This window comes from Heliangelus exortis, chromosome 1 (genome assembly GCF_036169615.1).
Source record: "Heliangelus exortis chromosome 1, bHelExo1.hap1, whole genome shotgun sequence".
Taxonomy (NCBI): Eukaryota; Metazoa; Chordata; class Aves; order Apodiformes; family Trochilidae; genus Heliangelus; species Heliangelus exortis.
In genome coordinates this window covers 118,617,192-118,637,000 of record NC_092422.1, presented here as the reverse complement: position 1 = coordinate 118,637,000, position 19,809 = coordinate 118,617,192, and the positions used below count along the sequence as shown (strand labels likewise).

The 19,809-nt window shown below is 38.5% G+C and overlaps 1 protein-coding gene across 4 annotated transcripts in view; it reads left to right on the top strand.

Moving 5' to 3' along the window:
- The window catches only part of MAN1A2 (mannosidase alpha class 1A member 2), a 140,149-nt gene that overhangs the window by 58,306 nt on the left and 62,034 nt on the right, over positions 1–19,809 (top strand). For all 4 annotated transcript variants that reach the window (XR_011729335.1, XM_071761463.1, XM_071761482.1 and 1 more), the window contains exons 4-5: positions 8,500–8,618; positions 11,969–12,049. Coding sequence is in view for 3 of the 4 variants with exons in the window: in XM_071761463.1 (XP_071617564.1) it covers positions 8,500–8,618; positions 11,969–12,049 (200 nt within the window). In the remaining variant the exon portion in view is untranslated. The remainder of the gene's footprint in view (positions 1–8,499; positions 8,619–11,968; positions 12,050–19,809) is intronic.

Below are 19,809 nucleotides of genomic sequence, written 5' to 3'. Positions count from 1 at the left end.
CTCTTCATCTATCTTAAAGAAAATTTAGAAAGTGGTTTGCACAAAAATGTGTGCAAATAACTCAGTCTTTTATAGAGCGCTTTTGTGTGACATGATGGCTTAGAGGTTTTATTTTTTGTGATGCTTTTTGTACTGTCTAGCTGACATAATAGTTTAGCTTAAAATTACTTGTAAGAAGTAGCACTAAAATCTCTAGATGGTAAAGATGGGTATCTTTCTTTAAATGTAAGATTTCTGCACTGAGGCCATGCAGTCTGGGCTTGAGTCCAGAGAACATCTTTCTTCTTTATTTACTGTCAAATATTAATCGAGCTTTGCCTGCTACTGGGTTTAACTGTCTGCTGCCTGTCATCAGGTTTGGTGTACTTCTGAGCCATTGCTCACAGGTACTCTTTGCTTCAGTTCCACTTCCTGATTTTGTAAAATGCAGCTGCTCCAGATCTGTATTTTTGGTTACTTCCGATTGACTGATTCATGCATGGAGCTGATTGCCATCACTATTCGCTTTTCACCCATTATTCTTGCCTGTTCTCTGATTCACTTCTATCCTCTCCTTTTTACTCAATGCCATCTTTTCATCCTTGTTCCTTTACTACTCTGAAGCTCATCCTAACTGTTCTCTCCTGACTGCCTTTCAGTTATCATTAGGTTTTTTAACATTCCAGTAACTCAGATCATAGTTCTAGCATTTGTCCTTCTTAGGGTCTCCACAGAGTCTACTCTTTCCTCCTCCTATCTACAGTAACTCCAGTTTGGTTTTGTGCTTAAAAGCAAAATACATGGGGGATGGGGGGGACAACAATAGAACAAAGAGATAATTGAAATAGATGTGGAAAATTGAAACAGTCTGCTATTAATATGCAAAGCCTTTTTTGAATGTTTTTTTAGGACATTCAGGCCTTGTACTAGAGTGACTGCATTCAGCTCTTGCTTGTATGAACCTTGAATTAAGCTGAAGGTCTGTGTAGGATTTACTTGGAGAGTGAAGTGAAGCGATCAAAGGGAGAACAGAGAAGAGGAAGGTTAATGCAGTATGAATTCTTAGAAAAGGTTTATACTTGTGTCTTAAAGACATAGCTATTTAAGTAGCCTTTTGTTGATTAATAACACCTACCTGCAGGTCCACTTTTAAATACATTCAAAGAGAGAAAACTAGCATATGATAAAGTGCTTCACTCCCATTACCTCCTCATTTATAAAATTAAGGAAGGCATTAGAATTGACTATTCAATGTTATTTATATGACAAAACACTGTCCAGTACAAAAGATTAGGAGCTCCTTTTCACGTGGTCTATTATCAGCAATTTAACAGAACTAAGCAATCAACATGCTAAGTTTTTGTTCTGCTTTTTTAATTAGTCTAAAATGTTGAAGGCAATTGGTTTCTTCATGGATACTTAAAGCTTATTCATTGCACTTTATGACTGAATTGAAATCATATGTTGCAGTTTTGTATTAAATGTCTGGTTTCATTGACTAATTTTGATGCACTTGTTTTCACAGTGGAATTAAACTCCATTGTTCAAAAGTATAATTCATTTTTCTTAAACGTTATCTCGTTCCTTGTGAGTCATTAAGATATTTTACAAGTGGTGTGCTTCAGTAGTGGCAGCTTTATTGCCAGAGCCTCATTAGAGATAGAGAAAACTGGGCTGATAATTGTTTGCTTTAAATTTTCATGTTTGATATTTTTACCAGTTGCTTTTCTGTTGCTGAAGTCTGGAAGCTTGAATTCTTTGACTCTTTTTGAGTAGAAATTGCTCTATTTACCTTAGATCAGTACAGTCTTTCTCAGTACAGTCTTCTCTCTTTTTTCAGCTATTCTGAAGCAGACCGGGCTGGAATATCAGTAACAAGAATATTTATTTTTTTTTTAAAGGCTGTAATAACTATTTAATGTCAGGCTGCATTAATCAGGGAGACATTTTTTCTCCACTGCTAGGGATTAAAATGTGAAAAATAACAAAGTCAAAAATAAGGCTCAAAGTGTGTACCTCCTTGAGGAAGCTTTATGTGTCCATTTTTTTGTTTCTGGAATCACTATGATGGAATAATGAGCTTCTGTGCTGTGCTTAGGCATGTCCTGTTTGTTGGGCTTTTCTGACAGTAGCACTGGACCACTCCAAAGTTCAGGTCAGCTGCCAGAGCGGAAATTTAACTTAGGTATCAAGTTAAATTATTTTTTGAGACTTTGGTCCTCGTAGATTCCTTTTGCATATTGATCCTGCCCCTTGCCTCAGTTAAACACAGCAGTAATCAAAGACATTCTGTACCAGCAGGAGTGGGTTCTGCTTCCAGTAAATTGTCTTTCAAAGGCCCTGAAAGAAACAAGAACTGGTTATGGGTGGCTATGAGACCAGTACTATTTCTGGCACTCAAGGTCTGCTTGTATCTTCTGTTTCTTTCCATCACCAGGATCATCCCATTGGCTCTGCTGTTCTGAGGATGACAGCCCTGGCCTTGTATCTAGATCTCTAATCTCTACATTTAACTGCCTATAGATTCCAGGTTTATAATGCTTATAAGGAAGAAAAGTTAGCTTTCTGGGGTGTAAAATCACTTCTTTTTACAGCAGGGATACCTTGACATGGAGGTACTTGTTTTTTGTATTATACAGAAACGGTTTTCTTCTGTAACACCCCCAAATGCTTTTACCATATACAATTGTTGTTGTTTTTTTTTCTTTAGCAGTCTCACAGATTCTTTTAGCTTCCATCGAAGCATAGCTTGTGGTGATATCTGCAGGCTGTCCTTGTAAATAAGAATAAGAATTTCTTTTAGATTTCTGGTATGGGTTTTTCCCACTGGTTTCAGAACCAAAACTGTATCTTAACTGTAAAGGAAAACTGATGAGCATCCTACTTCTGGGTCGGTGATCTGCTATAATTTCTGCTTAATAATTCAAGATTTCCTTCTCAGTAATTTAATAAGGTGAGAGGGTAAGAATTATTACATCCACCTATTAGGCCTATTGTGCCTGACTATCCTCAGATACAGAATGGCTTTATGGCAATTTCTCCACTTAGGTTTGTTTCTTTGACTTAGTTGTGGCCCTACGCTGGCCTAGCATGCATTTTGGTAATGAGAAATCCATTTGATCTGCATTTGCTTCAGATTGGTTACTTGCCCAACTGGTCTCTGGAGAGATGCCAAGTGTGTTTTAGGACAGTAACACACTTGTAACACAATAGTTGCAGACAGAGGGTAAAAGGGGAATGAAAAATTATCTATGGTTTTAGTTATTTGAAATATGCTAGCCATAGGAATTAAAGCTTTGTTTTTTCTTGAGTATGATCTCCTATTGCTGGCCCCAGCCAGCATCTTAGCACCATGCAGCCTCTTGCTCACTTCCCACCTCCCACCCAGCCAGGTGGGGAAGAGACTAGGAAGGGCAAAAGCAAGAAAACCCAGGGGTTCAGATAAAAGTAGTTTAATAAGCAAAGACAACGTTTACAGCCTTGACACTGCGCAAGCGCTGCCAAGCAAGAGCCAATACTGTAGTGTGTTAACAGTGACGTTTTAGGCACAAATCCAAACCACACCATCATACAAGCACAGCTCCATCCATCCCCGCCAGTCCCAGTTTATTTGCTCTGCCCTCAGCTTGGGCTAATGACAGTCCCTATGGAGGATTTTTTCAAAAATGATGGGATTTCTCTGGTATATGCCAGTTGGAGTAGGTACAGGTGACACGTCAAATAATCGAAGTTTCTGTGAAGCACCCATTTGATGATTACTTCTCAACTCTATGCCAGAGAACTGAAGTCATGCACTGAGTTTGTCATCTTGTTTCTTATTTACATAATGTGGCTGGGTCTCAAATTTTCATGGTCTTTTCTGATCATTGATCTATGCTAGTTAATATATTTCCTCTTGTACCTCACTGCTCATTGTCTCTTGTGCTTCCACATCATAAATACACTAAGCAGCCTTGTAGCTGATATCAGACTCTCTAAATCTCCTTACTTATCCTTGTGGTATAATGAAAATGGGCCATTTATTTTCTTCCTATTCCTTTTGTCATGGAACACATGATATCAATCTGTCTCCCTGTACTTTGATAGTCTCTTGTGAGACTTTAAAATGGTATAAATAAACCAATTCTTCATCTAGTGCTTTAACATACTGCAAGAATTTTAGATAGGAAGGCTATTTTTCTTTTAATGGCCCTGCTCTTTACACTTAGTCATATGACTTGCTACATATTTCAGATTGTAGATTTACATGCTATCAAGTGGAGGAGTTATTTGTCTAATCTCAGGAAACTGATGTCTATGTAGATATAAATCCGAATTACTATTTTGTGGTCTTTTGAGATAATACTTTTCTTTAATAAGACTTAATATGATTTTGTTAATAGTTCAGCCAAATTTCTAAATTCCTTCAATCAGCTCATGATAGATGTTCTGTTTTATTTAGAAGAATGAGCATTGCATTCATTAGGCAAACTTCATTAAATTTGGAGCTCAGTCAAATAGAACTATAATTATAGGGAGACAAAATGCCCTAATCTGACATTTGTAAAACTGAGCCCTTTTGAAATCAGTGTATTATCTTATGCAACATGACCAACTGAGTCTTTGTATTTAATAGAGGCACAGACCCTGGGAGAACTGCCTTCAGCTAGGAAAAGTGTTATTTTCTATTATAATTTAATTTTTTATAGCCTCTATCACCACAATGAGACATCTGCTCTTTCTGTATCCTGTGCCATAATAGATCAGACTAGTAGAGGTAGTAGTAAGGAGCGTATACTCTTACAAACTATCATCTCATTGTTTAGTTACTTTATTACTTTTCAAATTACTTATTCTGCAATTTAAATCCATGAAGACTCTCCTCATGTCCTTTTATTTATGGATCTTACCATGGTGTGAAAGAAGAAAAATATATACTCTATTATGAATGGAAAATTACCTCTTTCTTTGTGACTTCAGACTGAATGGTTTGTGTCAGCATCAGGAGGGGCAAGTACAGCTGCCTGTCCATTGTATTCTGTTTTCCCTATAGCACCATGTGTGACTAATACAGGCCAGTGATCTTTGAACATTTGCTGTTGCCTCCTGCTTCAGATTTCAGGTGCTGCATTGCTGGTAGTGCAGTGCATTTTCAGATGGAGTAAGACACAGCTATGACAACATCATTGCCTTTTCCTGGTAGGTTGTGAACCTCAGCAGGTACAGAAGAATCTGATGGAAGCTGTTATTTAGAAACAAGTTAAGAAGCAATCCCCTTCACATGATCTGCCAAGAAAGAAGCTCAGAGCCATTAATTAATTTTAATCTCTAACCCAACCTAGGGTAGCCCACAAATGGTTTTAAGTTGTAGCTGTCTTGCAAAAGGGGGCAGCTCTCTGTGTTACCTTACGTACAATCTGGCCTTTGCTCCTGTAGGCACAAGACTTCTGGGTATGAACTCTGTGTTTTGGGCTCTTCTACCCCCAGTGCTTGGGAGGAGGGAATTGCTTTGTGCTGCCTGATTGATACTGAAGGAAAAAGACTGGGTAGACAATCTGTTGCAAAAGATTGATTTGCCATCTCTTGACCCTTTGGAAATGCTTTCAGCAAAAAAGGTTTAAAATCCAAGACTGGTCTGAGTCTTCCTCAAGGAAGAAGTGCTGGTGCATGGTTAGGATTAGTTAGGCAAAATAATCCAAAAGTGGTTGAAATAGCTTACTTATATAGAGAAAAGAAGAAGTAGTTGAGCTCTCACTTAGAGTCTAAGAACTCTAACTATACAGATCTGCATCTCAGAAACAGGCAGAAAAAGGCATCTCACTGCTCTGGGAGGGGCATGTGTGAGAAAAAGGAACTTTGCTCAGTGATGCTTTGTTGGATGTTTGTGTGTCTAGGAAAGAGAAACATAAAAGATTAAAAAGGAGCAAAAAAGGCAGCAGGAGGGAGGGCTTGAAAAAACTATTGGAGTGTGGCCCAGACAAAAGCTGAGAGTATGAATGTACACCTTTAATTGATTTTAGGGGCAAAAGATGCTGAGCAAAAGTCTGGTTTGCTCTGTTGGATCAGCATTTATTTCTGTGACTGTAAACAGTGCTGGAGGATCTTGCATTTAAAAGGTTGTCATTGAATCCTGATGGGTGCATGGAGGACTGCTGGTGGTTCTGTATATGAGGCTGAGGGCTCACTTTTAACAGTGAGGGCAAAAGCAAATGTCTTTTCTGTATTTGATGAAGATGCATTGTTCAGTCACTATGGGATATGTTAGGACACTATGGAAACTTTTGGTCCAGTTCTGGAGAAAGCTCTATTCCAGCAGTTCTGGCCTTTCCACTTTCAGTTTGGATGCATCTATTGGATTTGTGAGATGGCAAAAATAATCATGGGCTTTTGCATTCCCATGGTCCTTTTTTCATGATTCTGCACAGAGAACTTCATTAAAAAGATTGCTGAAAACAGACAAATATTTTTGAAGACAGTTTTCGCAGCACTGGGAAGTAGATGTTCTCATGCTCAACATATTGCTGTCTCCCTTTGTGGACACTTGGATGTACTTGTGACATCTAGAAAACTGTGGGTGATTGTTCAGTGATGTTTGAGCTTTTTTTCTGAGATAGGGGACGATGATGACAGACCAGTCCGTCCCCATACACGATGTATTCTCTTGACCCTGTTATAGAATATGAGAGCTTACTGATGTGGTTATCACTAGCTGGAAGGTTTTTGTTTTTTGAAACTATTACCTGAGCAGCTTTCAGGATTTCCCAAGACCATGTGTCCCTATTTGTTCAAACACCCGGTGTTTTTGAAAGTGTTATGAACATGGTTTAAATAAAGAAATGGAAATGACTTTGAGTGCTGTAGCAGTATAACACATTCCAACTTTACATCAGAAATACCTTGTCAGCTAATACTGAAGTTAGTCCTTGTGTCCTGGTCTGATTTGCATATTTTTGAAGTGTTAATTTAGGTAACTGTCATATTATGCTTATGAAAAGATACAAAGTTAAACGCAGGCTGTATCTCTACTTAAAGTGATCTCTACCTTAGTATAAGCAGTAGAATTTTTAACTTGGCTGTTGCTAAACTTTACAGTTGCACACCATGATGAATTCAATTCCTGAGAGTTATAGGTATGCCTGGTGGCCAGTTTGCCAAAGAATGTCTTTTAATTAATCTTATGAAAGATAGAATGTCCCCATCTGTACTTGAATGTGCTTAACAAATGCCACTGACTTCAGGCTTTCCGTATCAAGTCTAAGTTAATTAAAACAGATGCATAGCTATTTCTGAAGAAATTAGTTGGTGGTTGCATTGTCAGAGAATGTTGTTTAATTTTTATCATTTGCAGAAAGAAATCTCTGAAAATGGAATTAAGCTTGCATGTAAGTATCAGTCACTTAGGTGTGTGAAAGAAATACAGTAGTGTTAATGGCTTTACTCAGTTATTGTTGTACTTGTGGGGAAAAATAATCTCTAAGCATATACAAACCAAAAACAAATAAATAGAAACAACCAAGCAGGAACCAGCAAACTCTAACCCTGTAAAAATTATATTATGGATAATGGAAAAAAAAAAAAAAGACATAACTTGTTAGGGGACTACTGTCCTTAAATTGCTAACTGTATAGTTGTTGTACTGTTTTGTATAATACTGTTGTGAACAGTGAAATTTGGCTACTTTCTTACTGCATGGAAAGGTCTGTATAATTGATTAAATAAATAAACCCCTGCTGATTCTTGCTTTCCGGTAGAAACAAAGATCTCTGCCTAATAAAGGGCAACAGTTCAGGTCAAGACTAAGTGTGGTCACTGGCTCATGACCAGTTCATCCTGTGTCCCTTGTACAGACCCAAGAGTCACTCACCAATCAACTCTAAATAGCTATTGCTTCAAGTAAATGGTTTCTTAAAGTAGAGGACTGATTTTTATTTGTCTTAAATGTTCTGCTTTAGTTGATGGCAATAGCAGAATCCATAAGCATCTCATGGTGTAGGTCCGTGCAGGTGGTGACCTAAACATCTTGAGGCTGCAGCTTTATCAGTCAAGCCAAGCCAGGGCATCCGTGCTCATCAGTCCATGCTTTCACTGACTTAGGTAGCTTCCAAAATCACAGACCTTTGAATGTTTTAATAGGAAATGCTGGGAAATGCAAGTCATCACTGCAAATACCAATTGCTTTATCTTGCATATGTTTTTTTAATAGTTCTGGCCTAGAATTTCTAATAGCTTTTTGAAACCAAATGTCTTTCTTCCTTAATTATTTTGTGTGTGTGTATGTTAAGGTACAGTTGCTTATTATGTTCAGGTTAGGAAAGCAGATGAGAAGACTTTTTTAGTTGTCTTTTCTCCTCAGAAGCCACACTATGCCAGAAGACTGTTTTGAAACACAGATGTGATCCTCTTATTCTTCACACTGTCTTCTTTGTAATAGCATTGCTTTGCTACTGGTTGGGTTATTTTCTTATGCTTATGATGTTTAAGAGAAGTAATAAAATAATGAAATAAACACTTGCAATAGAAATCCTTCTTTTTTGTGTGCAGGAAACTCACAAATGGGTGCTACCATAGTAGATGCATTGGATACTCTTTATATCATGGGGCTTCACGATGAATTCAGAGAAGGACAAGAATGGATTGACAAAAATCTTGATTTCAGTGTGGTGAGTATAACTTACCCCAATATTTCTATAGTCCTTTTCATAGTGTTCCTCTCACTGCAAGACACAAGAGGTCTTTCATCTGGAACTTGGAAAAACTTAGAATTCAAGTATTAGAAGTTCAGATGTAAGCTTTACTGAAATTCTCTGTTTGTAACTTTTATGTATTTTGAAAAAAACAAAACAACCCTTCCACTCTTCAATTATAAGATACACCTATATGTTATGTTTTCAAAGTACAGATCATAACTGGATCATGGAAGAAAGGAAAATAGTCAGTGAGACCCAACAGGGCCTCAGAAACAAATGCAGAGAGTTGAGGCCACACAGTCATAGAGTAGCTGGAAATAACTGAGCTGTGAAAGACAATTTTCCCAAAAACATGGTGTGCAAATAAAGTACATAACAATACAATTTTCTCCCATGTTATTAAGATGTTTTAACATTAAGAATGCTACTTGTGTCACAGAATCACACAGAATGACAGAATCATCTGAGTTGGTAAGGACCTCTGAGATCAAGTCTCACCTTTCATCCACTGCCACTGTGGTTACCAGACCATGGCACTGAGTTTCACATCAGTCTCTTTAAAAACCTCCAGGGATGGAGAATCCACCACCTCCCTGGGCAGCCCATTCCAATGCCTGATCACCCTCACTGTAAAGAATTTTTTCCTAATATCCAACCTAAACCTCCCCTGGCAGAGCTTAAGTCCATGCCCTCTTGTCCTACTGATGGCTGCCTGAGAGAAGAGACCAACCCCTGCCTGGCTACCCTGTCCTTTCAGGGGGCTGTAGAGAGTGATGAGGTCTCCTCTGAGCCTCCTCTTCTCTAGACAGAACACCCCCAGCTCCCTCAGCCTCACCTCATAGGATCTGTGCTCGAGTCCCTTCGCCAGCCTAGTTGCCCTCCTTTGGACCTGCTCCAGCACCTCAATCTCCTTCCTGAACTGAGGGGCCCAGAACTGGACACAGGACTCGAGGTGTGGCCTCACCAAGGCTGAGTAGAGGGGCAGAATCCCTTCCCTGGACCTGCTGGCCACGCTGCTCCTGATACAGGCCAGGATGCCATTGGCCTTCTTGGCTACCTGGGCACACTGCTGGCTCATGTTCAGCTTCCTGTCAATCCAGACTCCCAGGTCCCTTTCTGCCTGGCTGCTCTCAGCCACTCTGTGCCCAGCCTGGAGCTCCCCATGGGGTTGTTGTGGCCAAAGTGCAGGACCCGGCACTTGGCCTTGTTGAACCTCATCCCGTTGGAATCAGCCCAACTCTCCAGTCTGTCCAGGTCCCTCTGCAGAGCCCTCCTGCCTTCCAGCTGATCCACACTCCCCCCCAGCTCGGTGTCATCTGTGAATTTGCTAATGGTGGACTCAGTCCCCTCATCTAAATCATCAATGAAGATATTAAACAGAACTGGGCCCAGCACTGGTCCCTGGGGGACACCACTCGAGTGGCCACCAATTGGATGAAGTGTGTCTTCTTATTAGATTCAGAACTTTACCTGTAGGTGATCAGAAAAATTTCCTAGCTGACATCTAGGCATGCTCTGTGTCTGCAAAGTTTAGAAGTATGAAATAGAAGAAATTGCTCTGTTTCATCCTTGTTTATTAGCATTCTTACTACCTGTTTTGGGAATGTGTCATAGACTCCAGGGCAGAATTTGTATTTCAGTCCTTGGCCTTGCCCTACAGTTCCAAAAATATTTTTCATGGACGAAATGAAAAGTAGGTATACAGTCAGAATCGAGCACATTATTATTGCTAGTTTTGTGTTATATTCTGCATTTCAGAAAGGATTTGTTTGGGGTTTTTTCCTCTTGTTTTATACACTGTCTGTCTGGCAAAGATTAAAGAAATTCTACTCTTTGATTTTTTTCAGTTAGTGCCAGGTAATTATTCAGTCTAAAACTGAAGACCATAAATATATAAGAAACAGTGTAGACGTTATGAGGGTGGACTAAATTACATCCATAACTTTTGTCTGATCTGAGGCAATCTGAATATAAATTCGCAGAATTAATCTAGAACTAGGGTGAAAAAAATTTACGTGACCCACTGTTGTTCAGTTACAGCTTCCTGTGTCCATAAATATTTTTGAAGGTTAATGACTTGTCTTATGTATACCAGACTTGAGTAATTTCCTTATCTGGTTTGTCATAAATTTGTTGTTCTTGGATTCTTTTACTGGGAAACAAAAATCATTGTTTTCACCATTGCTTGTGTGATTCATGACTTTAATAGGTGTTGAGTGGAATCATATGCTGCATTGTTGATATTTTTCTTGTATCACCTCTATGTGAATAAATTTTTATTTTTTTTTTTGAAACCTCTATTTGGAACTATTTCAAACTTCATCCTTCTAATCATCATTACTTTTTGAGAAAATCTTTACAGTGTTTGTATACTCTTTGAAATAAGTAATATACATATAAAATACATTTATTTTATAAATGCATTTATACCAGCAAAATGCATGATACAGCCATAGGTACCATAGAAACAGCACAAAAGGAAAGATAAACCTATAAATATAGTTCCAACTGTGTGCTAAGTGGTGAGTCAACTTGAACAGTGTATATTCTAGTAATTTTTCTGCATAAAAGGAAAGCACCCTGATCTCCAAGCCTGTTAGTGAAGACTACATTTCTGTGTCTAGTGGGCTGAATGAATAGAAGTTTATGGGGGAGACAGATTGGGAGTATGTGGGCAAAGGAGTGAATGGGGCAGAGAGGGAGGTAGAAAGATGCTAAACTGGCCAGTTGCTCTTAATATTTCAGTAGGTTAAATGAGTCAAAAGGTACTGGTGAATTTAGCCCAAGGATATTAATATGGAGGAAAGCAGTAAAATCATTTATCCTGTTGAAAGTTTCTCAGTGTTTTACTTGATGTAAAGTGTAATACTTGATGTAAAAAAATTAAACACATAAAGGCTGTTTCTAGATAGAGACTATGATAAAAGAGAGCTCTGAATTTGAGAATGAACATTGGTAACTCAGGTTTGAGAAAGCCTACAATAGAAGTTCTCTATTGTTTTCCTTTATCCTGTGAACCTGGAGGATTAGGTGTTACATTGGTCCTAAGAGAAAAGATGCTGTATTATGGAAATCTACAGTCCTTGCTGCCATTCCCACAATCCCAAAACATCTTTAATTGCACTTTTTGCTGATAATAATATGGTCAGAGAGCAGGAAAAAAACTGATACTATTTTTAAAAATAATGGATCTAGATACTGAAATAATACAAACCCTTGCATGCATATTGGTTTAGGGTATGTAATTGCTTCTGCCTTGATAATTTTTTTTCTCCTTTGACTAAGGAGTTGGTTAATTATTTACTCATTTTTTCCTGTTCCAGAATTCTGAAGTTTCTGTTTTTGAGGTGAATATTCGCTTCATTGGTGGTCTTCTAGCAGCGTACTACCTTTCAGGACAAGAGGTAAGGAGACTTACAGGTGTCTCTGAAATGAAATATGTATCTAGCAAATGTTGCATGTGAAGAATTTTCTGGTATTGTGTTTTTTCAGTTTTTGCAAACTAATTTTACGTCAGTAAGTTGTCCAAAGTGACCAAATTCTTAGAATACAGAACCTTTAAAGCTTGTTTATGCACAGCTCTCATCCATTTAGGACCTTTTGTTAGAGCTTTGAAATGATGCTTTTATCAAGATGTTTTCAAAAGATCCCCACTGAAGCAAACGTCAGCCTGAAATGTCAGGTCACAAATGTCTCACGCCAGCAATGAGTTGTTTTTATAGTCTGTAACTTCATGAAGGTAGAAATGAGTTCTGTCACTTGTTCTACAAGACTGTAGATTTGCTTCACAAAAGCCCAACACAATCTTCTTATCTTTTTCTTTGTGACAAGCTGAGAAATATCAAGCCACTTTCATCCTGCTTTTAAAACTTCTGTTAAAATTATTAAAGACTTACAGTTCTGAGTGCTTATGCAAAGGCATGCTGAGATTGAAAGGATGTATGTACCCAAAGACTTGTAACCATGGACCACTTTGGACTAGCAGTAGTATTGCTGTGACCTTATCCTTCATTACTCTAACTAATTTATTTAATAAGGCTGGAAGGTGACCCAACCTGTGGATTAAGTCATAGCTGTTACGTTTTACCAGTCTACCTGTTGCCTATGTCTTTGATTTGTTATCTCTAACTACCTAAAATATTAGGTTTCCACACATATTTCATGGCTTAAGATTTGATACATTTTCAGATGTTCTAATATATCTTCCTGCTTTGCTTAGAGGAGTGCCATACTTACCAAGTTACCTGGAATTTTAAGTACACAGCCTTAAAAAGCTACAAAGAGAAACCTCGTATTTGTTGCTTTTTAGGTCTTTAGCATCATCCTGGGATCTGTGAATTTTCTTTTGTAGGAGTGTCTTCTCTTTGGATGAAGAGCTTAGTGGAAATGCACAAATTCAGTTTATATCTTGAAAAAAAAAATTGCTAATTACTTTTTCAACAGATATTACTGTCTCACCTTTCTTAACTGTCCACACTCTCCAAGCCCCTCATTTGCAAAGGGGAGAGCTGCAAGCAGTCCTTTCTGCTGCACTGATTTATGTGGTCTGTTATAAGAGGCCCAAAGGAAAGAAGCAGCACAGCATTGTTAGCCTACTTGTTTTCTCTCAAAGGCCACCAAAACAGAAGCTTTCTTTGCTGTCAGACATAGGCAAGGAAAACTGCTTCTTTTTATTTCAGTAGCAAAGAAGTTTCTTGGGGAGAGTCTGAGATGCATGTGTTTTTCAACTTGCACAGCTGAAATAGCTAAGCTGAAACTGTGTAGGAGTAGTCTACAGTACAAACAGCAGTTTCTACCGTATAGCAAGTGACCTCAGTAACATATTGAAGGATACTTCCTTTCCAAAGATCTGTATTCCTGTTGCTTGGATGGAGCTCAGATCACATATGTGATAATTGAAGTCATCAAGCATTGAGTAGAGCAGTGCTAAATCATCTTTTCAGCTGTTGTTGATCCTGTCTCTGGATGAATTAAACTGGAGCATGCTCCTTGGAGACATACCATGACTTCAAAAAACCTCAGAGAAAGAGCAAAGATAATTCATCAGTAGCTGGATTGTTTGTGTATCACACCTATGCGCAAGCATCCTAACCAGAACATTTTTTTCCCCATTATGGAGGCGGGTGCAGCTAAACACTGTTAAGACACACACTTTGCCTGCATTTGTGAGGCTGAATATTCCTTTTCCTTTCAGTTGCTTCTAACTACTTGGTACAGTCAGAATAAGCTCCTTTGATGGAAGAACTTTCATCAAAACACTTTTTCTTTCATACTTAGAAAGCCTTTACCCTCTCTCTTTACTAAGCCTGTGCTACTGAGATGACTTGTTTTTAAAAATAATTTTATGGCATCATTCTCTCCAATGGACTTTAAATGCCTTGTGATTTGTGACAGATTATTTATGTCAAGTGTTTGTATGCATTATCTTTATTTTTCCAAAAGAACTCATTATTTAAAAAAAAAATAAATCAGACTGCATTTTCTACAAAACACTGTGGCAGATAGGACTCCTTCTGGTACCTGAGAGACTACTATTTGCCAAGTTGGATGTTTCACTGCAATTTGTCAGTGTGGATAAGACAAGCAGAGGAACTTGAGGCTTTTCAGTAATTGGGCCCGGGAGAGAGACACCTGCTTCTGGCAGGAACTCCTTGGAGTTGGAGACAGATTTGTTTGAAATGTCTTTTGCAGTCTGGTCTTCTTTCTCCTTTTTTCAAGAAGGGAAAGTATTTCTTAGCTCAAGGTTGGGGTGTGCTTTGTTTTGTGGGTTTGTTTGTTTGTTTGTTTGGGTGTTTTTAGTGCATTCAGACATGTGAGGAAACACTCCTTAGCCACTGCTAAGACAGACAAGCCTGATCCCAGTTGGATGCCAATTGCTTGGATGGTTTGCCTGGTCAGGTTGTGAACATGCTGCACATGGGCTTATGCCTATCATTTATTTGGGCACAATCCTTCCTCATGCCATCTTGATATTTCAGTCCCCATCTCCCTTCCTTTAAGCCTCTACTTCTGTAAGAGTTGCTAGATACTGGTTTAGAAGGTTATCGTACTGATTTCCATATTTTTGCATGTCTTTTTTGATGTGTTGATAAACAGATCCAGTACAAGGAATTGGCTGCTTGGAATTAGTTCTGTTTTTCCACTTTTAAATTATATAAAGTCAGCTTAGGTCACCAATGGGAGTTACTGCTGTTGGGTGAAAATTATAAAAACTGTTTTTACTTCATTTTTACTCAGCATCAGGTGTGGAAGTTCAGTCATTTTCAAGTGGCTGAATTTAGGGAATTTGATAGTCAGCTTGGTTTATCTGTATGCTTTTGCCCTTTTTATAGAGAAAGTAATTGTATTTGGTAGGATTTTATCTGATTATGAGTCATAATGCTAGATACTGATGATAGTTTTTAAATAAAGCTGGCTGCTAATTTAGATAAAATTGTTCTGTTCAGTTCTTATCTTAGAAACTTTAATTTAAAAAACTATTTTAGCATGGCTAGTTGCAGGACTGTGGTCTCCATGCTATATTTTACTTGTCATGTTACTGGTAATCAACTGTGATTATGGTTTTAATGATGGTAAAATTTTAAGCTTTTTGTATTAAGATTGTGTATATTGCTGTCCATTTCTCCAAAAAGCTGCTTCTTATTCACTGCAGTGGATGAGGGTGACAAAATATATCTCTTAAAACAAACAAAAAAATCTGCTGTTTTGAGCAACTGACAGCTTAGCTTAAAATGCTGTAGACTCATCCTGTCCAGTGCTGAGTCACAACACTTTCTTTGTGACCCATGACTCTTTTGTGAATTTTTAACAGCTCAACTTTTACAAGTGGGAATTTCTGTTGGACCTCCTTGAGTGATAAGCACATAAAGCTAAAGTTTGAGGAGGATGTATTTTTGTGTCATCTGAGCTGAATATCTTGGTTATCTTTCTTCCCTGTACCTTTCTATTGATGTTAAGGGACAAAATGGTTTCTCTAAAAGGTGGTTACCTTGATTTGGGAAAATCACCATGTTTCTCCATTTTTCCATGGCAGAATGCCTTTTGAGTGGAAGAAAAACAAGATATGCCTGTGAAACTTGGCACAGTGGAAAATCTGCCTGTGCATTCTGTTTCAGTCTTCTCAAGCAGCAGCAACACTGAGATTTATCTGTTGGCAGGGGTAGTAGGTCTGCAGTCTGGGAGGCCCTCGTTTAAATCCTCTGCACAATAAGTTTTTCCTGTCTGATCATGGACAAGCCATCTGGTGTCTGGCTAGGTGCATTTTATGGTATCTAAGAGTGTGCTGCCTTTATTTCAGCTCCTACAGAGGAGTGAGGTCACAGTAATTGCTTTTGAGATTCTTTGAGTTGTTTGTTTGGTTATTTTTAAGCTTTGAGGCTGTGGCTTTTCTCCAAATTATATATTTGAATTATATATTGAATATATGGTAAAATAGTGGACTACAGAATGACAGAATTGTTTGGGTTTGAAGGGTCTTTAATAGATCATCTAGTCCAACAGCCTGCCATGGGCAGGGACATCTTCATTAGATCAGATTTCTCAGAGCCCAATCTGACCTTGAGCACTTCCAGTGATGAGGCATCTGAAGCTTCTCTGTACAACCTTTTCCAGTGTCTTAACCACCTTCATCCTAAACCAAAGTCTTCCTTATATCCAGTCTAACTATATCCCATTTCAGTTTAAAACTGAATTAGAAATTAAAAAACAAACAAACAAAACCCAAAAAACCTGCACAACCCCACCTTAAACAAAAACTGCACCCCTCCAGAAAAGGCCCCAAAAAGAAAACTAGCAACACTTAAGACTCAAGTATTTTGCTTTCTCTCATGCATCATCCTGACACAAATAAAAATTTTATCTTTCATTATGAATCAATGTGGTTTATGGTTTTTAATGATGTCTGTCAAGGCGTTATTTAACGCTTTATTTGGAACAGTATGTTCCTTTCTGTTTGTCCCAAGTTATTCCCTAGACTTACTGTACTGGAGTGTTTTGTATTCTTTATGGCTATCTTTAACCTCTTATCCAACACTAATAAAATGTCTTTATCACCCTATTGTATGTAATAGCATCAGAATGAAAATGCTTAATGAAAGAGTATAATGTATATGCAGAGATTAGAACAATATAAAGCACTTGAAATAGCATCCTTTTTTTGTAAAACGCAAGTTACACTTTTATTATTAGTTTGCAGCTCTCCATAGTCTTTAAAAGTCTCGGGTTTCTCTGTTACCTGGAAATCAGCTGTACTGTATAGTTGGTTTCCCAGGATGTGGCTCTGTAATTCATTCATCTCCTGTGGTGTCCAGTTCTTTCAGTTCTTTGATTTGTTCAAGGTCAGTCATGTTTGGTGCTTGCTTTTTCTCTGTGGAACATGAAGTTTTCTTTTCACTAGGTATGCTGGTATTGGTAATTTTTTTCCCTACATGAATTATCTAATTGCTCCTTTTTGGATAAATGCTTCATATATATATATATATATATATATATATATATATTCTTATATATATGTTCTTCTACTTCTTTCAGTCACACTTGTGGATCTGTGTCTTTTTGGGCATCAGGATAGCTGATACTGACTTCTGAAGGAGGACAGGAGTGTTGCTTTTTAAAATCATTGCCTGTCCCAAATGCTCTCAACTCCTGATGCAAAAAAGAAACAACCAGGCAAGCAGTAAGAAAGAATGGTATCGAGTGGAAAAGAGCTGGTGGATCTTTGTGTTAATGCTGTAACAACAAGGCTTGCCAACACACTACAGCTATATGCTGCAGTAGAGGTTACAAAATAGACCCATGATGAATGTGCCTAAATGTAAAGTCTTGAGAATAAGCTGCCAGGAGACTAATAATGACAATATCCTCAAGGCCTAGAACAGTAAAAGGTCTGTCAGAAGCTGATGTAGGGTACTACATTGGAATCTTAAGCAGAAATGGGATTTTCTCATGGTGTGCTGAATCAAATGCTCCAAAAAAGCTGTTATTTCTACAGTGCTGTCCCCACACCTGGTTAGTGAAGGAGTGCTAAGTACAAGGAAGAAACCATAGACCACCAGTGCCAGCAGGAACAAGCTGCAGTTTTTCATATTGGCTATGTGAACTTCTTTCAGCCCATGAAGTCAGATGAAGACTCTTAGAGTGTCTTGCAGGATCTAAGCCCATTGTTCCTCATTTCTGAAAACCACCCAAAAGACTGCAGTGAAGGTGCTGAACCCTGCTAGGAGCAGTTCCTTTACTTCCAACCTTCTGTGAAGACACTATAAAAGAAGTTTATACTTTCCAAATGAAAATTTGTGTCAGGAAGGAGAGAGACAGCTGTAGAGCCCACGTGATGCATATATGCAGAATAATCCTGTAATTAAACAGATGAAATTATCATAGAAGCAGTAAAGCATAAGCAAAAGAAAGGGCAATGTTGCTGTGATTTCACAAGTAAAGATAACAGAGTTGATTGCTGGGTGTTCAAAATCTTGTGGTTTTTTACAGTTATAGTTGGTGAACTGCTGTTGCTTCTCTGTGGCTCCCACCCAATAGCCTCTGGCAGTGACTATACCCACTGCTAGAATGAGCATGATACTTAGATTACATGCCAAATGTCTGTCCAACTTCTTTAAGAATAAACAGATAAAGTCAATTTTCAAGCAAATCTACAGGAATAGTAATCTCTTCACGGTGATCCCAATCATAGCCATATCCACTGTTGATTGACACTGGCATCTCCCCTGAGAGTTAAGAATCCTTGAGTACCTGGATTTATTCCCTGGATCTTGCAGCCCTCAAAGAAGTTGCTATTGCCTTTTAGGCAGTTCTAGTGATGATGCCTGTGCCATCACCATATTCTTCACCAAAGAAGGAAGTCTCACCATAAGACTGAGAAAATGAATTTCTGATTCAAAGCAGCAAGGTAAGCTTCCTGGCTTTTCAGGAAGCATGTCCAGTGAAAAGGGAGTAAGAAGCAGTAATATCCTCCTGTCTCTGGAGTATATTTGATGATTTCAATTTGTGGAGTTGGCATTTGAAGAAGAAGCAAGCAGCAAGAGGGGAAGAAGCAATGCCACTATCTTCCAGGGATTCTGCATGCTGTGGGACCTCTTCTTACTCACTTATGGCTTAAAAAAGTTTGTCTTTCCAGAGTGACTTGGCATACTTCCTTGTTACACAGCAACTCCTAGACAAGTAGAACGAGCCCCATCCGCTGATTGTTACAGAATTAACTGTGTTTCCCCAACTGAGGAAGGAGTCTCCTCCCTTGGTGTAGCAAGGCTGCCCCTTCCTCAGGGCTAAAGCCCAACCTTTGTCTGTGACACCCTGTGGGTCACCATGGTGGCAGGCCCTGATTGCCATGGACACCTTCTAGGGTCAGTAAACTTCTTCACATATCTGCTTTTCTCCTAGTCACTTCTTTCCACTTCCCTTCTTACGTCTGAATTGGGAGACGAAGTCCTTTGATAGTAAACTTTAATAAATCTTACTTCAGTTTGTATGACCATGATGAACTTTCAGCCTTGGTTAAAGATGTTGGTGTTCCCCCTGTGTGTTCCCAACAAGCCTTTTCTGCTCCTCTGTGTGTGTGTGTGTGTGTGTGTGTGTTAGAAGTTGAGCAAGATGCTGTGTATACTAACAGCAGGAAATAAAATCCTCTAACATTTAGAGAAAATACCTAAAGCAAGCACATTTCTGGGGCTTCTGTGTCCTGTCTCCAGGAAGGAAAAGGCTGGATATAAAATGCAGATCATTGTCGAGAGGCTGAAATGGTATAGTTGAAAGAGTGAGAAGGACTTGGTGTTACTTGGATTTCTCTTATTTGACTGCAGAATTTCTTTCAGGTACTTAGCTTTTATCCAGATTAGGATGAATCCTTTCAACATGTGGGTTTTACTTGTCTTTCTGCCCTTTGTCTTTGGGAAAGGGCAAATGTTGATTCTTTCAGCCTTAATAACTCAGGGCAGTTAACTGAAATTTTAGTTTGAGTGATTTTAAGCAAGACATCACTTTTTGTAGTTAGTGTTTGGCATAACTTAATTGTGCCTTTCTATATAGATTAGGGCTTTATTTACATGGTTTTGTATTATTTCTTCTTTAATGTTCATTTCAGTGGGCAAGCCTATTTTTTTCTGATGCTCAGAAGTCATTGCTTGTTGTGATATGCTTGCTCTGTGGGGTTTTG